At 42.1% G+C, this 19,999-nt stretch overlaps 1 protein-coding gene across 2 annotated transcripts in view; it reads left to right on the forward strand.

The window, feature by feature from the left end:
* Window positions 1-2,426: 2,426 nt before the first annotated feature.
* Window positions 2,427-19,999, forward strand: part of SUCLG1 (succinate-CoA ligase GDP/ADP-forming subunit alpha) — a 104,641-nt gene continuing 87,068 nt past the window's right edge. The window contains exon 1 of one of the 2 annotated variants that reach the window (XM_078678689.1): window positions 2,427-2,652. In XM_078678689.1, coding sequence (XP_078534815.1) covers window positions 2,619-2,652 — 34 coding nt within the window. In that variant the 5' untranslated portion in view covers window positions 2,427-2,618. The remainder of the gene's footprint in view (window positions 2,653-19,999) is intronic. The other variant, XR_013608372.1, reaches the window with a different exon arrangement.

Here is a 19,999-nt window from a genome sequence, read left to right on the forward strand (position 1 = left end):
GAATTGGCACTTAGAGAAACTAGAGACCGAAAACCGGGTAAAATGCTTAAAAAGTTAATTTGACCTTGCGTAATGTAACTTGTGCTCATGTCAAGCACACAAAGGCTCAATTCAAATGCACTGCTGTAATTAAAGGTAGTGTTTACCTGCAGAGCGACCTACGGCATTTCGGTAAGGGCTTCGACTTGAGCTCTCACTCATTTGCACACTCCACGCTCGGCATGCAAGACACTGTTTGGTGCAGTGTTCAAACTACACCTTTCCTTCTCATTTGTCACATGTTCAGTGATACATACCACATCAAGGCACAACAACAAAGAGCGCAAAAGTGGAGGCTTTCAGATACTTAGGATATATATGAAACGAACATAGCGCATCAGCTCTCCATTACTAGGACGTTTTAGGGGCGTGTAGAGTGCATTCTACCTATGCAGGCAATACATTACGTCAAAATTTGTGTGTAACCATTAATGTAGATCTTGCAACACGCCTGTCGCGCCGAGCAGTATCTGGTGTGCATTTTTTTCTGAATTCAGCTGTGGACATTATCTTTTCGGTTTTGCCCACGTTGTATAGTTATTTCAATGACCTCTAACTTTCCATTTAATCTGCCAGTGTGTGTTGTCTAGTCTGAAGTGAAGTCTGTGTGTGGCTGGGAGGTAGTACGGGTGACGGGGGTCGTGATGTGTGCGTGGAATTTGAAGGAAGGCAGGTAAGGCAAGCCAAAGGACATTTTGAACTTTATTTCCGATTTTAATTTATGCCAGTGACTTCAGGGCCAGGCACACTAACTTGCTTGAATTTAGGTGCAGTGATGGCCCGCCTGGGACCAGCAAGGGCAGCTCCACTTCCTCACGTGCCAGAAGTCTGGTTTGCTTCTCTCTGTGACGTCCGCCCACATCATGCTCGCTCGGGAGAAAAGGGAAATGTGTGAATCTTCTTGGCATGTTCTGTTCTTCCTCTGCCATCATGCTTACTGAGCCTGCTCGGCGTGAGACTCACCGGTATACGGTGAAGACCGGCTCTCTCACCGGACCGTGGTCTCCTGACTGAATGATGCAGCAGGACCCTCCCCCTCACCCAGGGACACAGTGCCCTCGAGTTCGCCGGCCCCGCTCCGAAATAAAATTGCCGGTGGGCGGCATTGGCATTATTAGTTCCTGGGCCTGCCCTGTCCCAGCGTGGGGGCCTGACTGCTGGACAAGTCTGAGGTGCGAACAGCAGTGTGGGGTGAGCGAGCGCGGCCAGGCCCTCAAAACAGTCAGGCTGTGCAAGATGAAGACGTGGAGCCAGTTAGCAGTAGAGGCCTCATCAACCATAATTGAATCACGCGATGTTAGCAGGACGTGTGACATCACATCCTCACGGCGCTACGGCCAGTCTCTCAGCCCGCGGCGCCGCGGAAATCAGATACATTGTAGCAGCACTGACTGTGAGTCTAAGTGAGCCTGCCCAGCTGCTGCAACTGCCCGAAGCCTGTGGGAGCAGCCAGCGCAGGCACTGGGGCGCGCAGCTACTACTGTTTGTAGTGTGCTTTCTGTGATAGCTGAGACTACGGCATTATGCGTGATAACGCATTTCAGTGCGGTGATGCGGAGCACCACATTGAAATGCGTTAGTGTCACACCTAATGCGTGATACTTGGCAGGACTGGTATATCCGGACGAGTGCACAAAGGCTCAGGAGCTGCCGCTCACAGGGTCAAACACAGAACCTTGCATAGCAGCGGGCACCAGTTGACGGTCTTTGACAGGCCATTCCCTATTGTTGCAAAGTCCCATCTCCATGCTTTGCCTAGTTCTTACCTGAATGAACCCAGCTTGTATGATCGAGGGTTGTTTTTTTTTATTATTTAAATCACCAGTTAATGGAGTAAAGTCCGTGTTAAAGAACAGTGGATGTTTCATCGCCCAGGCTAATGTGCTGCATAGCTAAATCATATAAGGTCCCAAAAGCGAGACCGATTTCATTGCAAATGCTTGTTTAGGCTAGCACAGGTCATGAATGATCAGTTCAATGAGATCATCTGAGCAGTGCAGTGCCTGTCTGCCCTTGGTTACTGACAGCTGCAATCACGCAGTCTGTCTCAGAGTGTCCTTCCATTTCTAGTGCTTTACAAACGTTTGAGTTTCACGTTGATCTAATGGGTGTAATTTCTGATGTTTGTATCTTTTCCTCGTCTTCATTGCTTGGTTTTGCTCGCGAAAAAGTGTCACTCGTAGTCGTTGTAGTGTCATTCAGAATTACCCTGAAATTATTAAAATGTCACACCTAGCAATCTGACACCTTGCAGCTATGCTAAATAGTCTCTACTAACTAATCACTTATCAAGCTAGGCTGAATGAAAACTACATTTCCCATCATGCTCTCAAGTCTTCGCGCCTGCCACCCTCTTCCTAGAATCGTTAATGCCTAAAAAACAAACGTCCCCCCTGTCGTATTGAAAATAAAGACTGCGGGGTAACTTCTCCTGATTGAAGGCGAACGAATTGTCTTTCGTCTATGTTTATGCTTCAGTCGAACTGTCGACCTTTACGTGGCGTACGTGATCCTGCGTGGCCGTGCGTGCGTGTGGCCCCCTGCGCGCGCCCCGAGTTGTCATTGGCGAGTGACCCAAGATGTTTACCGGCAGGTTGCTTGCTCGATCGCTGCGTGAGTACGCCCTTGCTGTTAGAGGGGGTCCCCCGTGAAGGGGAGATAGGTGCATGGTGGTAGCTGTGGTTTAATAGTTTCTTATCTAGAGCAGAAAATGCGCCCGATTTAAAGACTTTTCACCTGTATTCGATGCATGTGTTGGGGTGCTGGTTAGAGCTATCCTGGTCATTAGGAACAGGGAGGGTGTGCTGCAATCCTGGCAGCTGGTCTGACGCAGACGGGGGAGAGTCGTGTGTGGGATTCCTTCGTAACCACCCTTAGCTGAGGTTCACTTTATAAATAGATTTGCAATGAGCGAGGGTGTTTCAGGGGGTAGAGGTGTTTGTACTCTTGTACCAGACGTGACGACACTAATCTGAACTAATTTTTGGTTGTCAAGGTTAAGCCCCTGTCCTCTTGAAATTTCAACCTAGCGTTTGTCCACCTTTCTACGCGTACACGTCAAACTCAATTGATCACTCCTCACTGTCCTTCTGAATTTTGCATAAACTGTGTTGCTTTTTTTTTTTTACGAAGTCTCTGTCTTTCGCTCAAGTTTGTTAGTTACAGATTCTTCGTGTGCAGGATAATAATAGCATTGCAAAAATACATTCCCGTACACATTCTTGTATACGTTTTTTGTGTAGCAATATTTTAAAATAACCACACGAACGTTATAAATACGCAGAAATGTACTTTACGAGTTACAGTTTTATGCTATTATTCATCTAGGGGACAGCTTCTTGGAATTAGGTGTACCAAATGCGTCATGTTAGATACAATAGCTGTTTGCAAAAATGCAACTTTTTCAGAGAAATTGTGCAATGTTGCCATGTAATTATGATATTAAAAGTTTATGCCCATATATCAGGCTGTGTTATTCATGTTATACTTTTTCAGTGTTTCTGTCTTGTCAGCACAGGTAACAATTGGCCATAGGTCATGGGTGACGCTTGCAGTAGTTTAATGGCTGGATTGCGTCTGTAGTAGAAAGAATGCTCATGCTCAGTATTTCTCTTGCTCATCACATTTAAGTCCTATTCACTTCAAGTCTGAACTAATTGTTGGTTGAATTCTAAAGTGCCCTACTCTAAGTTCTGAGATGCAATGTTGCAGGGATGGTAGCAGGGGCGAAGGAAGCACTAAAATTCTGGGGGGGACAGGGACAATCTTGTGGACTTTCCAGTAACCCTATACGAATCACTGCCCGTTAAACAAATACAATCATATACTTTTGAAGTGAAATATTGAGAAAAGCAGGCATGTAGTCACAGTTTGCATTATACTTTATTGTTATTTACATTCATATAGTAATCGGACCAAATGTTAAAAAAACATGTATATGAATCTTGCATCTTCATGCACCAAGCAAACAAAAGTCGCTGACTTATGGTGGGGCGTCGTGTTTGCACATGCATTTATGGCAGTACCTGCTGCTGTATTCCTGGTCTCCAGCAATTTTCGGCAACAATAAAAATGTGAAGATAACTTTGGTGATTAATATTCTATATTGAGAGAGATCGGAGGTTTGTCTAGTGGAAGTTTTGACTCATGGTAAGGTAGCCACAGTGGGGCAATATGCCTGCTGCAAAGACCGTGTACCATGCAAATCACAAAATGCATATCATGTCAATAGGACAGTGGGTTACTGCTTTTGTCTGAGAGATTCTTTCGGTATTTGCAGTTTATAAGTTAAAATCCTAACATTGAACAGTGAGCTGTTTACCGTCATCAAAGAGCTACATGAAAACTTCTAGGTATAGATTAGAAGGTAATGATTTCTCCCCAGTCTTTCCTTCTCCTAATGTTTAAAAATGGGTTCATTAGGATATAAATCAATTCTGATTATTAAAGAGAAACCCCCCCCCCCCCCACCATGGTGTTATGTTTTAAATTCTGAGTTTGTGCTTCTCTAGTATTGCAAAGCCGCCCAGGGCAAGTGTTATTCTGAAAAGACACTTAAAAATACAGTGAAAACACCTACATACACTAGGGTGCACTATGGGTTAGGGTACCCCTATGATTGGCATGACCTCTCCTATAAGGCCCTTGTACATAATAGGGCAGGGGGATTAGAACTACATAGAATATAATATGTCATGGCAGTTTAGAGGCTAGCAGCCCTTTCTGCGCTTGCATGTGTGCACTGCTGAAGCCTGAGGTCAGTTTAAAAGTAGCCCTGTGTTTGCAAATTGTGCCCGAACTCGACTTTTGGGTTTGGGAAACTTACACATTGATCAACTACAATGTTGGGGCAAAATTAAGTTAAGTGGAAAAATGGTTTCCACTTAACTATGGCTGTATCATATTTGCCACATAATACATTATCTGCTGCATAATCTAACAATTTTGTAGCTCAAACAGATCAAAAATTACTAAAATAAATGTGACTTGTGTTGCTGTGAAGTGTAGGGCCCTTTGGAAAGGTTGACTGGTCACCTTTCCCACTGCTGCATTTGTATGTTACACATGTACTAATGAGGCAAAAGCTTTTCAGAGGCTGTTAGTATGTATAAATATGTCAAAATACTAAAGTATCATAAAATGTACTGCATTACGCTGCAGCCTTTTTATTGTTGCATAATTTAGCCAACACTGCAACATAATTGTGGCCTCCATTGCTGCATAACTCCAGTGGCCCAGAAGTAGAGACCTAGAAGTTTGCAAACTTAGTGGCTGATTACGATGGCAGACCGACTTGAATCTGTCCGCCATTGAATAGGGAATGTGACAGCTGGCCTTCAAGGTGGCGGCCCCTTGATAGACATCACAGTGCCTATATTTTACATTGCAGCAGGTGCTGCTGGCTGCATCATCCGCCGCATGTAAACAAGCATTGGCATAGCCAAAAGGTCTCGCTTTTTGGGACCTTATAAGTATTTAGTTATGCAGCACAACATCCTTAGTGCACCAACATCAGCTGTTGCATGGCTAAACCTTGTACCTCATAAGAGTTTAGCCATGCAACAGTTGATAATGTTGCACCAAGGATATTGTGCTGCATAAGTAAATACTTATAAGGTCCCAAAAGTGAGACCTTTTGGCAATGCCAATGCTTGTTCTTTCTCCTGATAATGCACGGGCTAACAGCCATTGGCTAACTTTAGTGTGAGTGTTGGCATTCTGCCCTTTCACAAGGAAGATGTCCACACACAAAAAAGTTCCATTGAATTCCAGATGAGTACCCAGCAGCTCCCCCAAAATAAAGTTTTGCATAAACCACAACAAAACCAAGCTTTGGCAAAGAGGCAGTAGCTAAAGCCAGACCTATTGGCTTTTGGCAATGCTTGATTTTATTTAGTGATTTGGCACCACCAGTAGGGGGCGCCCTCAAACATTTATTTTACTTCAAATGCCTTATCTTTCCTTATAGAAGTGCTGGTTATGTTTTAAAGAGTTATCTTTAACTGTTACCTGCCACAAAGTAGTCTCTTAGAGTGGTGCTGCTATGTTTAAAGTTAAACAGAGAGAACCCAGCTGAAATGCTAAGGTGAATAAGAGAATTCTTCACAAAACCTTCAGAGAACATTTGCTGTAGAATTACTGTCAAATGGCGGCAACATTCAGATGTTAGGAAAGTATTCATTGGTGGGGGGCTTTCGGCTCACAACTTATGAGATTAATGGCTCACAGTAAAATGGAGATAACAAGATCAACCAATTGTGATTTCAGCCACAGGAGTAGGGGTGAGTTGCAGGAACTTATTACACCCATTTTGTGGCGATGGGGAGCAAGAACGGAAGTTTTTCACAGCAGAATTTAGTACTGTAGAAAAAGATGTGCACACTCCTCACCATTCATAAAAGAACAAAACATACTTGGGTAGAAGGTGTGATACCAGAAGGACAGGGACGACAATAAGGTGGGAGAGGTAGATGTAAGAGGATGGGACAACATCACTGCAGCTTGTAATGCACAAACAGCAATCTCCACCTGGTCACTTCCACAGTGCAAATTAAGAAAATAACTCGTGTGTATATGTATGTATGTGTGACAGTGCGCGTGCGTAGCTTAAATCTCGCGTGTTCAATTGGTATAGGTTAATGTGCATGCGGCTTATATCTGTATGCAATGTCTACATCACTTAATTAAATACTGGCAAACCCAATCAGCCTTTCATCCTTCTGAGGTCGATACAATTTCTGGGTTATGGGGGCCCACCAAAATGTTTTGCCCTGGCTACAATAAAAGCTATGGCACCATTTGCTTTGATTCAAGAAAACAACCTTGTGTCTCTCTAGATCAAAATGTATTCTTAGTACAAAATGTAATTTCCATGTCATTAATGATATTTGCTTTATGACACTGGTTTCTAATTCTCCTTCTCCAAATCCCGCATCAGTCTGCTATTATAAACATCCCTTCCCAGTCTGCTTCTATACAAACACTCCCTTTCTGCCTAAGGAGAGGGGGCACCTCATAACCCCATCGCCATATGATGTAATCCTACTGTTCAGTGGCACAGTAGGTGTAGACAGACTTCAGGCAGCCATAATGTGAGGCACAATAAATATCTGGGCTGAAAACAATATTTTAAAGAAAGGTCGAAATAGTACTTTACCACAAAAAATTCAAAACAACTGGCTTAAACAGTAGGCTAAAATAACAAGCAAATGGTGCGCGCGAAAGTGATTGCGAGCAAGACCCGTGGCCACGACTGGGAGTTGTGTGCTCGCGAAAAGTAAATAAAAAAACCCACGCAGGCTGGTGAGTGGTGTGCGCGCACCATGACGAGAGAGCCATATGGTGCCTCTGCTCGTCATTGTGCACATAACAGCACGCTCTATGCCAGCCAAAAGCGTGTGGTAGGACTTTTAAAAGCTCACACACCAAATGTCTCGCAGTGCAACGCATGCGCTGGCTCAGTGAGACCTAAAAAGGGACGTGTTGCATATATCACTGCACTACGTGGAAGGCACAATGCGGTGCCTGCCACATGGTGCAGTGATATGTAGGTCCCATGTTTGGGGGCTGGGGGGAAAGGGGCCTGCTATGGGCCACAAATGTCCCTTTCCACCAGCTTTTCCATGGCGAGGCTGGCGGGTAAGGGACATCGTAATCCCTAGTGCTGTGCCTGGTAGGCAACACCAGCATTGTAGGAACCAAGAGCCCCTCCGACGCACTGGCGGGCTAAAGGAGCCCATCGGGTGTGTGGCGGTTGGTCTTTCCGACCGCCAGGGCCCTGCCATTGTAATATGGCGGGCGATGATGCAGTCACCAATGGCGGTGGGACTGCCACCGACGTGGCGGTCTCACTGCAATTACAATCACCCCTTAAGTTTGGTGTGCATGCAAATCCTAAGTTGCCAACCCCTGGTAAGTTAAACTACTACTACTGCTGCTGATAAAGGCCAATCGAGGTACCAATGGGTGAGGTGGACTGGCCTCAAGGGTCTTGTGACCGCAGTGACTGTCACAGTCGATCTAGAGTGTGCTTCTTCGTATCCCTGCTCGCAAGACTGGAGGTGAACTGCAGTATGGATTGTGGTGGACAGGCCTTCAAGGTTAACTCACACTTGCCACTATTAAAGTCCACCTGCGGGTGCTAAGACACCAAGGCTTCTAAGGTCTATCTGGCCTTCTAAGGTGTAGCATCGGAATGAGCTCTGTCAGGATCGTGGTCTGGTGGACTGGTCATGAAGGCTGAACATGGTTCTCCAGTTCCAAATTCAGCATCTCTGGCCAGAGTGCCACATCCTCTTCCACACTGATTACCATACTGCCCCACTGAGAGAAACTCACACTGCCTTGAGCTACAACTCAATTGTTCTGTGACTAAATTCAGATTATGCACTAGACAACAGTAAAATGCTGCCTGAAAAAAAATGAATAACACCCTGGAAAAAGCAAACACTCATGGGGAATACAAGAATAAGCAAAGCATGTGAACTAAAATCAGTAACAATGTTACCTAAACTGTTTAAAACTCATTATTCAGAAATCAGTAAGTAATTTTGCCTGAAAAGTTCAGGACATGGTTACAGGACCAGGAGGGGACCCGTTTCAATGTCCATTGCTTATATCCTTTCAAAATGTAAGCAGTTTGGTTTAAAAAAGACCACATCCCCGAACATAGAGCAGCATTTTATAAGCTAAAATAATGAAAACGGCTCAAAAGGATCATATTAAACGTTTCCACTCCACCCATCAACCAGGTATTGCAGTCCCTTTAGGAATGATGCACTTCCCCCACCCTGGTAAAACAATGTTGTTAAAAGAAAGAAGATACAAAGTATGTAGCGCTTTCACTGGCACACTCTGTAAAGTGGCGCTAATGTGTATGGGTGTAAATAACAATCTGGCCTGTCTGCTGACCACTCTGTATTGCTTTATTTAGATATGTATTTTTTCACTCAGTCCTAAGGTTTTTCATTTGAATAGAAAACGGTCAGAAAATGAGGACATTTCCAGCCAAAGTGTTCCACCTTTTTGGGATCCATTTCACAGGGGAACAAATAAAGAAAAGGAGAAGCAAGTGAGAGTACAAGAGCTGTCTCTTGAAATCAGGATGTAAGGAGGAGCGAGCGAGAGAGAGACAGAAAGAGTTGGAGGAATAAAGAGAGAGAGAGGGGAGGAGGGCAGCTGCCAGAGGCAGATCAGGAGAAGTTGACACAGTCCTTGCCTTCTCTGTGGGCATTAAGGTAAAGAGACAGTTTTTTTTCCTTCTCTGCCCTTCCCAGAACGCAGAGCCTTCCTTCAGCATAACAAAGGGCAGAGGGTAGGTGGCCTCTTTGACTCCAGGCAGGTCAAGTGCAGGGCCATTAGGTAGCTCATTCGCGCACTAATGGCCAAAAGGGAGAGGGGATATTCTTCTGTCCCCTCGTCACCCCCACCCATGTCCCCCCCCTCTCCAAAATCTGGGGGGATATATCCCCCGCGTCCCCCACACTTCCTACGCCCTTGGATGCTAGGCTCCTAGATGGATCTGTGTATTTTTAGAAAACCTTTTCCAAAGACATGTAACTGTCAACGTTCCTTCCCTAATTAAGTAGGGAGGGTCGATAGACTGGGAAGGGAGGATCCTTTTAAAAAAAATAAAATTTAATTTCGCTTTTTATTTGAGAATTTTTATATAGTGCTGACCTGACCGGTGGGTATCGGAGCGCTTTACATCAGTTACAGAGCAGTGTAAAACATAATACAATGATGCGGAAAAGGTCTAGGTGGCGTAGCGTCAGGGCGGAGTGAGGAGTCGAATTCAGCGCTCAGTCAAAACCATTAAGAATACTTGCACAGTCGGGCTTCTCTAGCTCGGTCTTTGGAAGTTTATTCTAATAATTGCATCCTTACAGAAAGAACATTTGAATCGATCAAGGGAATTTTGTTGGGTCAAATCATAAATGCAGTAATGCAATGTGCTTTTAAGAAATGAAACTTTCACATCATACATTTGTTAAATAGTTAGATATTCAAATTAATAATCGAAAGTCAGAGTTCCTAAGGACTACGTGCATCTAGCTCTCTAATCAACAAGCGGAAAAGTTTATTAGAAAAGCTTACTAAGACATGAAAGTTGGTTCTTCTCCAAATAGCTTGTCTTTTATACTGGCCTGGACAAAGAAAAGCACATCATATCATGGAATGTGCTATTAGAAAGCAGCTCGAAAATGCACATTAAACAATCAAGTATTAAATTACATAACACATTTTCATTGGCTGTAATTTACATTACTTGTTACACAGAACCTGTCCTATGTTTGATCAATGCAATAATAGGAGAAATGTAAAGACTGCTTTCTGTAGGTTCTTAGCAACATCACCACCATACATTAGCTCATAACCTTATAATGTATAAAGCACACATCCTTTCAACTGGGGAAACTAGAAATCTGTTACATTTGCACACGGGCAGAGTCCATGTTTTGCAGCTGAATGTTAATGACTTTCAGATAAGCAAAATTAAACCTTAATGTACACATCGTTCACAACAAAAATACATATACTTTTCTGAAATGTTACATGCCCATTTGGTGATGAGGCCTAGTTCTACTAACAGAACCAAATCATGTTACTTATTATTTTTCGATTTAAATAACTTGTTTACAGATGACTGATGCCTTGCTACTTGTATACCCATGTAGTCGAGTAGGCTGTTGTAAGTTCTACTGCATTTGTTTTATGTGATACTAACAGATACTACCACTACCAGAGTCACTAGATTTTTTTTTTATTGTTTAATATTGTTCACGTATAATTGCTTACTAGAGAAACACTATCAGTTCATATCTTCACAACCTAACCTGTTTTTCTTTTAACTTTATGAATCAAGAAAAAGTAAGGCGCTGGTCAAAAAACTGCTACATTTGTTAGTAATTGCAGTCCAAACATTAATTGTTGAATCTTATCTCCCTAGTATAACCAGAGCTCTTTTATGTAATTAGTAATTGTACAGTAGTGTTATTTGGATCTTCGTAATGCCATTAAATAACTGTTTGCAGATTCCAAGTGAGCAAGTTGCCACGTTTGTGTGTTGATAGATTATTGTGCCTTGGGTGACCTAGGCACAATAATCTATCAACATGCAAGGTCTGGTATTTCTGCAAGTGATATGGCTCTGAAAGGATTTGCTTAACGGGTATTGTCTAATTTTTTTTCTCATTTATTTGAAGCATTTGGGGAATAAATGGGTCTTAAGGTAACAGCCCAACTCAAGACTGATTACTATTCTACAGTGCTGATTAGAACGGGAGGGTGATGTCACCCTAATTTAGATTTTTTTCCCTTAAAGTTACTGCAGATTTTATACTTCATTTGTGCACTGTAATAATGATTTGATCTTGAATTATGAATGTCGTAAGATAGTTACATTTTTATATAATACATTTGCTCTATAGTTGAGTCAAAATTGATAGTTCCAATAAAAAGATGTAATTAAAAAAATTGTTGTGAAATCCCATTTTTTTAAAAACGTCTGTGTGATAAAGTATATTTTAATAGGATAGAACAGTTTACTTGGTGAAGTGCAAATGATAAATATGTTTTCTGAAACCTAATTTTCACAGATTATTGCTAATACACAACATAGTTTTATCAGCAAAGTTTCAAAGTAGTGGGAACGTTCTTGGCCATTTCCTGGAAATTTACTATCTGCAAATTACATCATGCTTTAGTAATATATTTATTAAAAGGGCGTGTTTAAACACAAACTGAGAAACACTCCTACCCTTGCGCTGATGGCAATGCTATTAGTAAACTGAGTGGCAAGTAATGGATAATGTGTACCCCATATGCGGGCTAGATTTTGATTACACATAGAGCAAACGTTTAGTCTATTTAATCAAACAAAAGAGTTTTGTAAAGAAGAAATGTTGAACTCACATATTTGAAGGTGCACTCGTGTGAGAAGAAAAAAAAAAAGGCGATTCTGTAAAACAAAATATTTGCCAATGAGCACACAATTAGAGACCAGTTTACGGGTCAAGTACATTACAGTTAGGTTGAATAGATCGTTCAAGTTACTCGACCTGCAGGTCTAGTAATATTTATAAGATTTTTCGGGGCCTTATTGTTTTTTTTGTCACTTCTACAGTTATACACACAACTTTAAGATTTTTTGGTATCTTGTTAGCTCCAGGTCTACTTAATAGGCATCCTCCTATAAATTATTATTTTTGGGTTACGTTCGATTCATTACATAGTGTATAACATCATCTTGGAGAGGGAGACCAATATATATGTTATAATCTAACATCTAATAGCCATAATCCAGATTACTGCAACACATCCCAAATCGATGGGTAAAGGATCTAGCAAATGGGTAGGATTAGCTATCCTAATCAAACTTGATAGGAAAAGCCTACAGGAAAGAAAAATTTCTTTCTTGAGTCCCCTCACTCACCAGGGTTTCCCCACGGTGACATGCTTCATCATTGGGGCCATCTCAGCCCTCTACGGGCTGAGGCGTGCTGCGACTTGCAAAATTACGTAGGAGCACTTAATGGAAGACTATGTGTAGTACAGAAGTGGAGTGGATTAAGTGAATAAAAATACCTTCCTAGTGGGCGAGAATAATTTATTGTTGCTCCTAGATTCGTATATCTAAAAACGGGGTAATACTAAGGATCTTAACTATAATGGGCTAGTGATTCTGGATATGTGTCAACAAGGTTCGAGCGTCCCCCAAGCTCTTCCTCAGGACCACACAGGGACCAGCCCTGTGTTTGCCATTCCTAAATGAACCCTAATGTGGTGCTATAAACATAATAAATACAAGTGAAGAACGCTGCTACTAATAAAGCATGCGTTAATTACATACATACGTTAAAGGCTTGTCACGTAGTATTTAGAGTAGAGCAAGATTGTGCCCCATGGACCATGGGGGTCAAAGTACTCCTGAACCTATGTTCGTAATGTGAGCGCTTTGCAGGTAAATACCTAGACACGTCTCCCCACCGGACCGCATACCATCATGTGAAACAATATATATAAACATATAACTGTGAAGACATCAGAATAGTTTTATTAATAATATCCCTTGTGCACCATTTGTAAAACAACGCGCATAGTCATGTTTCCAAAGTCTTCACAGAAAGTGATATAATTCGCTAGCAGCATTGTGGCAATATCATACACTACTGATCCATTAGGCTTCTGTTTGTCTGAGATATGCCTCTCTATTGTCTTCTCCCTCATCCTTCCTTTCATGTTCCAACCCATGGAACCATATTTCACATTCTCCTCTATATGTCTCCTGGAAATGTAAAGCCACCGAGTAGTTATTTCTGTTTTTATGACTCCTATATCTTCTGATATCCCGACCTTTAAACAATCTTTAAAGGACTTATTCTACTGCCCACAAATATCTTATCATAAGAACATCCCATCACATAAACTGTATATGTGGTGTATAGTTAATGAAATCATTGATCTTGTAGCTCTTCTTACTGTTACAGCTAAATTCTGTTAGTTTTTTCCATAATGGCAGACACTACGTTTCCCCACATCTAAAGAAACTTGTTTGTGTCTTGGGCATTCAGTTTATGGCATTGGTTATCGAAGTATTAGTTCTTTCATAGCTGGGACAGAATTCACTCAGTGACTCCTCTTCTATATACCCTCTTGGGTTTACTGGAAATGATACCTGGGACCATTGTTGGACATTGGGAATACACCAATGTGTTCCAAGTGTATAAAAAATCCGACAGCATTGCAGTGAACTATGAAAGCAATCTCTTTACTGGCTCCTCTCATCTTCCCCGGTTTCTACTTGCAAGTCTTATTTTTGTAATGTGCTTTTCCTTTGTGATTTCATGACTCTTATCTCTGCCTATAATAAACCAACATCACTGTAGACACTATCCTTAAAATCATCTTTTGTTTTTCTTATCCTGTTCTTAAAAATGCTATCTTGGCTAAAATTTTATATGGCTTGAAGCATCTCCCCATAAGAGATCTAATTAATGATTGTTTTCAGGTGTGGACTTGAAGCATGCAAAATACTATTGCACAATGTTTTGTTCTGAAATATAGTACTCTGTATTGCATCTGAGTTTTTATATAGCAAATGATCCCAAAATTCTATCCATTATCATATTTCAAGGTTAGATGCACATGGAATTGATTAATATTCAAAATCTGAAAAAAAGACCTCACATCCATCTCCGTGCCTCTTCATATAAAGAGGATGTAGTCCATATACCTCCCCTAAAAAATGTATTCCAGTGAATGTGGTGCATGTCTGCCTCAGGCATGCTCCCTCTCAAACAAACCCATAAAATGGTTTGCATAAGAGGAAGCAAACCTGGAGCCCACAGTTGTTACTTGTTTTTGTAAATGCCACACGCCATCATGTAAAAATATAATGTTGGCTGGTATTATCCTTGCAATCTGCAGGAGCATTCAAGTATGTTCACAGTGACTTGCACTGCATTCATACAGATAGCATTTCAGTTATTCTGTGTCAATTCCCAGCCCTATATATATATATATATATATATATTCATCATTATATTGAAAACCCTCAATATCCTTCAATTGTCCTTACTGTCCCTGTCAGGTTTAGCATCCTTTGTCTGGTTTACCCCCTAACATTTTACCTTCAACCCTCCTATTTGCTGGCTTTAGGACTCCTCACACTTTACCATTGCTAACCAGCGCTATAGTGCTTGTGCTGCTCCGTAAACATGGATAGAATGACTTGTACCCAATAGATCTTTTTAATTTATTGTAAGTCCCTAGTAAAGTGACACTACCTGGGCCCAGGACCTGTTAATTAAATGCTGCTAGTGGGTGTGCTTATTTACAACAAGGGGTGGTGATGGACAGAGTCTCTGAATTAAGCAGAGTACTCTCACCCAGTCAAGAGATCAGGGCTAGATCCAACACCGTTTTTTAGCTCATTGCACCATCCTAGTTTCAGAACCTGGCTGTATGCAAATTAGTCTGTCCCTGGCCCAGTGCATCATGGGAACAGGGCAGACCAGACTACAAAAGCCAATTCTTACACTGGGAAGGAAACAAGCTTCCGGGGACCGGTTTCTGCCATTTCAGGCGTCTTCGGCCCGGCTTGCTTGAATCCTGATGGTGCAATGAGCAAGGGACTCACATCTGAGTATACCCTTCCACGCTTAGGGTGGACAAAATTATTTACAACAAGGGGTGGTGATGGACAGAGTCTCTGAATTAAGCAGAGTACTCTCACCCAGTCAAGAGATCAGGGCTAGATCCAACACCGTTTCTCTGGTGAAGAATTGGCTTGGTAGTTTGGTCTGCCCTGTTCCCATGATGCACTGGGCCAGGGACAGACTAATTTGCATATAGCCAGGTTCTGAGCTGGGATGGGGCAGTGAGATAAATAACGGTGATGGATCAAGCCCTGATCTTTGGACTGGGTAAGAGTGGTCTGCTTAATTCAGACACTCTGTTCATCACCACCCCCTTTTCTGAATCGCTAGTGGGCGTGCAGCACTGTTTGTGCCACCCACTTAAGTAGTACTTTCAAACATGTCTCAGGGCTGCCATTACAGCAGGTGTTGCCCTTATGCCCCAGAGATGGCGGTGCTGTATATGGCACAATATGAAATGAAATTTGTTGAAAGGAATAACCCTTTTTCTGAAAACATTGTCCAATGGTTGCGTTATATAGATGACGTCTGGCTCCTGTGGCAGGGGAGCCAGACCGATCTAGTGGCGTTCCACGGTTGGATTAATGAGAGACACCAAGACATTACATTTTCAATGGAGGCGAGCACGACCCGAATGACATTCTTGGATATCGAATTGGCTTGCACCGAAGGGTGCTTAAAAACATCCCTGTCCAAAAAAGTCACAGACAAAAATACAATTCTGCATCACAGAAGCCATCACCCGAGAAATCTCAAAGCAAATCTCCCCTACGGACAACTGCTACGGATACGTATAAATTGTACCGAAATAGGAGATTATGACAATCATGCACAGACTTTCTGTGAAGAGATGAAGCACAGAGGATATCCAAAAAAGCTTTTAAAACATTCATACAAAAGGGCACGGTTCACACCACGTGAGTGCCTTTTGCAGACCAGAGAGAAGAAAGAAATAGATCGTCCTGTCTGCTTGACCACCTTTGGCCCTGAGACGCATAAAATGCGGCCAACAGTACTGAAGAATTGGCATCTGTTGGAGGGATTGGAATGCCCATTCCCCCGCCCAATATTTGCCTATAAAAAGAACAAAAGTGTGGGGCAACAAATTGTGCGCGGAGACATCTCAAGGCCAAAACACAAACATGACCTCCTAACTCTCTGGAACATGAAACCATTGGAAGGACACCACAGGTGTGGCAATTGCGTGGCATGTGCCAACACTATTGAGGGGAATGATTTTCAACATATGTATGTGAAATGGAAACACTCCGCTTTCTCTAATTGTAAGACCAAAAACGTAATCTACGTGATTATTTGTCTGTGCCAGAAGATCTATATCGGTAAAATGAATCAACAGGTCAATGCACGCATAGGCCAGCATAAATCGCGGCTTAAAAGGAAGGTGCTCGCCGCCCCCATGGTCGAGCACTTCATTGAAAAGTCTCACAATGAAAATGACTTTAAATGGTCTGTACTATTCACCATAAATAGTACACAGTGCCCTGGTGATGTTGACCGGTTGTTGCTTCAAAAAGAAGCTTATTTAATTTTGAAATTTAATACCACCTTAACTGGATTAAACAGTATGTCTGAATTGGCTAGAGTGTAATCGCGTCTGCAATTTCGAGTAATGTAGCTCAATCGCTCTGCACTGAGTAGTCTCGCAGCTTGTTCCATTGAACGAGGAGACCTATACACACGAAAATGATGTTACGGCAAAAACGATGAGAAACTACAACTCCCATAATCCTAGAGGGCTGAGAGTTCACCCACAATGCAACTTCAAAATGGTGCTCACGGCATTGTGAATCGGTCAGACGGCTTCTGACTTTATGCGGAAGCGCACACCTGAGGGCTCGTCACGATCCAAGTAAAGAAGTAAGCTTGCTGTCTCCGCTCGGTTTAAAATTTAAGCCAGATCTTGGCTCCTTGTGCGAATCATTTATCGTTTTTTCACATTTCACACAGATATTGCTGTCCGTGCACTGAAATTGATGTTTACTGCCTGAGTAACCAAGGCAACAGAGATCCAAGCTGCACGACGAGCGCGTACAAACGCAGGTACGATTTCGTGTGCAAATAATTTAACGCATCACCGCCAATATTTCCAAAGCCCCTTAACAGGTCGATTAAATCTTGATACATTTTTGCATTGAATAGGCAAACAACACACGAAAGCTGCCACCAGTGCAACTACTCGAGCACGACTAACACGAACCACTTGAGACGAGGTAGGACATTTTGTATGTTACCTGCCTCTTGCAAATAATAACATTGCAGTTTAGTAGATTATAAACTGATAGTGGCAGTCGCCCTCATCTCTTTACCCAGGAGCGGCAGCGCCATGACACGGCGACACGGGCAGATTAAATAGAAACAGCCCGTCCCAATGAGAAGTCCTCGAACACATCGCTTCCACTGTGAATCAAATTACAGGTACAATTAGGCAATTATTGAGGTATGGCATAAGAGCTGTACGAGGCTGATGATCTTTCAATAAAGAGTGATTATTATTTTTTCACATCCTATACAGATTATTCATAAGGCCCTGATGAGAGTTCGGGAACCCCGGTGGCCCTGACTCGAAACGCGTCGGCATACCAATGGGAACAGACTAGTATATTGATTATACACTAGGACTTTGAAAATAATTTTCCAATGTCTTTGGGCATTTGACGTTGTCTTGTGATAAATTATGAAGTTGATTTGAGAAAATAACGTTTGTATCGTTTTGTATTTAAATGTTGTTAGGATGTTTTGTAGTTTCATTTGTGAATATATTTCCTGTTTTGTTTGAAATGTATATATATGTGTGTAAAGTAAGTCAGATGTGTTAGTGTATTTGCTATCTCTGCACAAAAACACGTATGAATTTTTGATAAAAATAAAAAGTGAGTGGTACAAATCAAGGTATCTGATCAAACGTAATTAAGTATTGGTTTGGTCTATATCTGAATAATTACGCTATACCAAATAAGAAGGGTGCAGGCATCTGTTTTGTTTTTCTGATTCATGAAAGGTCCAGCCCGCCCCTGTCCCACTTAAGGACCTAACTCCTTTGGGTTTCAAAATTACAGCAGGTGTGGGCAGTTTTAACCTTTCTTTTTAATACACGTAAGTCACCCCTAGGGTAGGCCCTGGACAGCCCGGCGGGTGGAGTGTTAATGTATGTAAAAAGCAAGACGTGTACTTTTTAGTTTTGCTTGTCCTAATAGTGAAAAACTTTTACATTCGTATTTGCACTACTGCAAGGCTTACCTTTCCAATAGGATAACATTAGAGTTACCTTATTAGATTTAATACGCTGTAACTTCAAAATGTGAATTCATATTTAGTGTTTTTGGTACTGTGATGGAAAATCCTAATTCACAGTAAAGTTGGATTTTAAATTAGATTTTAAAAAAATGACACTTTTAAGACATTTTTACAGCAAACAAGTGATTGATGGAATGCTGACAATGCAAACATTCTCCCCCAGTCAAAAGATTTGGGTTAAATCCATCGTTGTTTTGCCCACTACGCTAACCCAGTTTGGACCCAGCCATATGCAAATCAGTCTAGACTCCGTGCCCCATGGGAACAGTTTAGACCGAACTCCCAGGCCAGGTCCTCCCCGGACCGGAAACAAGCATCCTAGGAACGGTTTCAGTGTATGTCACCCTTCTTCAGCCAGGCTAGCTTGAATCTAGTGGCACAGTGAGCAAGGGACCCACGTCTGGGCATACCGATCCAACTGTGGGCGAAAAGTGTTAGAGCAAACAAATGATCCATCGTATGGATTTAACCCAGATCTTTTGACTGGGGGAGAATGTTTGCATCGTCAGCATCCCGTCCATCATTTGTTTGCTGTAACACTTTTCGCCCTAAGTGGGATGGGTATGCCCAGACGTGGGTCCCTTGCTCACTGTGTTTTCTAACTTGTGTGGAATTCTTTTTGTGTGCTCTTTTTCACTTTATTACTATTGAAGTGTTGCACAAATACTTTACACATTGCCTCCAAGTTAAGACTGACCGTTCTGTGCCAAGATCCCAGCGGGATGAGCACAGGTTAATCTAGGGCTGGATGTGTCTCCACCCTGACAATCGTGGTTGTTGCTCGATTAGGGCTCCCCCGAGTTAACAAGCATCCCATTTTCATACGGTCCGTGCAAATGATGAAAGCTACTGGGCTATTGATTGCAAAAAAGTATCCACATATTATGCCCTATTTTCTGTGGGTGATCTATCCTCTGAAATGGTTGGTCTCCCTGGTGGGAATGCTTCTAGCTTATGTACCTTAGATATACATGGACATCTTGGTGAGTCAAGTTTCAGAGAACTATATTCTAAATAAGAAACTAAGCCACTCTTTCCATTCAACTAGTCTAGAGTTGACTTGTAGTACCTGATATGGGATGTATTCCAATTTCCCATAACAGTTCCCCTTTGTTAATCATCGTTGTCCATGATGACTATATTTACACCTTTATCGGCTTCTCGTATTACAATAGTATCATCATCATGAAGTTTATTCAATGCTGACCTTTGACTTTTTTTTATATGATATTTGAAAGAGCGTTTATTGCGATCTCCAAAATGTATCTTCTAATTTGTATAGGTCCATGTCACTCTTCTGGAGAACTCCTTGATGACCGAGTCGGAGGAACCTGGTGGCATAAATCCTGAATGTGGTTAATGTGTGAATGCCCTTTAAATCTATATAGAAAGTACAAATGAATCTGTTTCAGTATCATAGATGAATACAAAGCAGTTGACTTGCTGATCTTTAACTAGATTTTTCTCATAAACCTAAATAGGTCAAC

The sequence above is a fragment of the Lissotriton helveticus genome, chromosome 2_2, assembly GCF_964261635.1.
Source record: "Lissotriton helveticus chromosome 2_2, aLisHel1.1, whole genome shotgun sequence".
Lineage (NCBI taxonomy): Eukaryota > Metazoa > Chordata > Amphibia > Caudata > Salamandridae > Lissotriton > Lissotriton helveticus.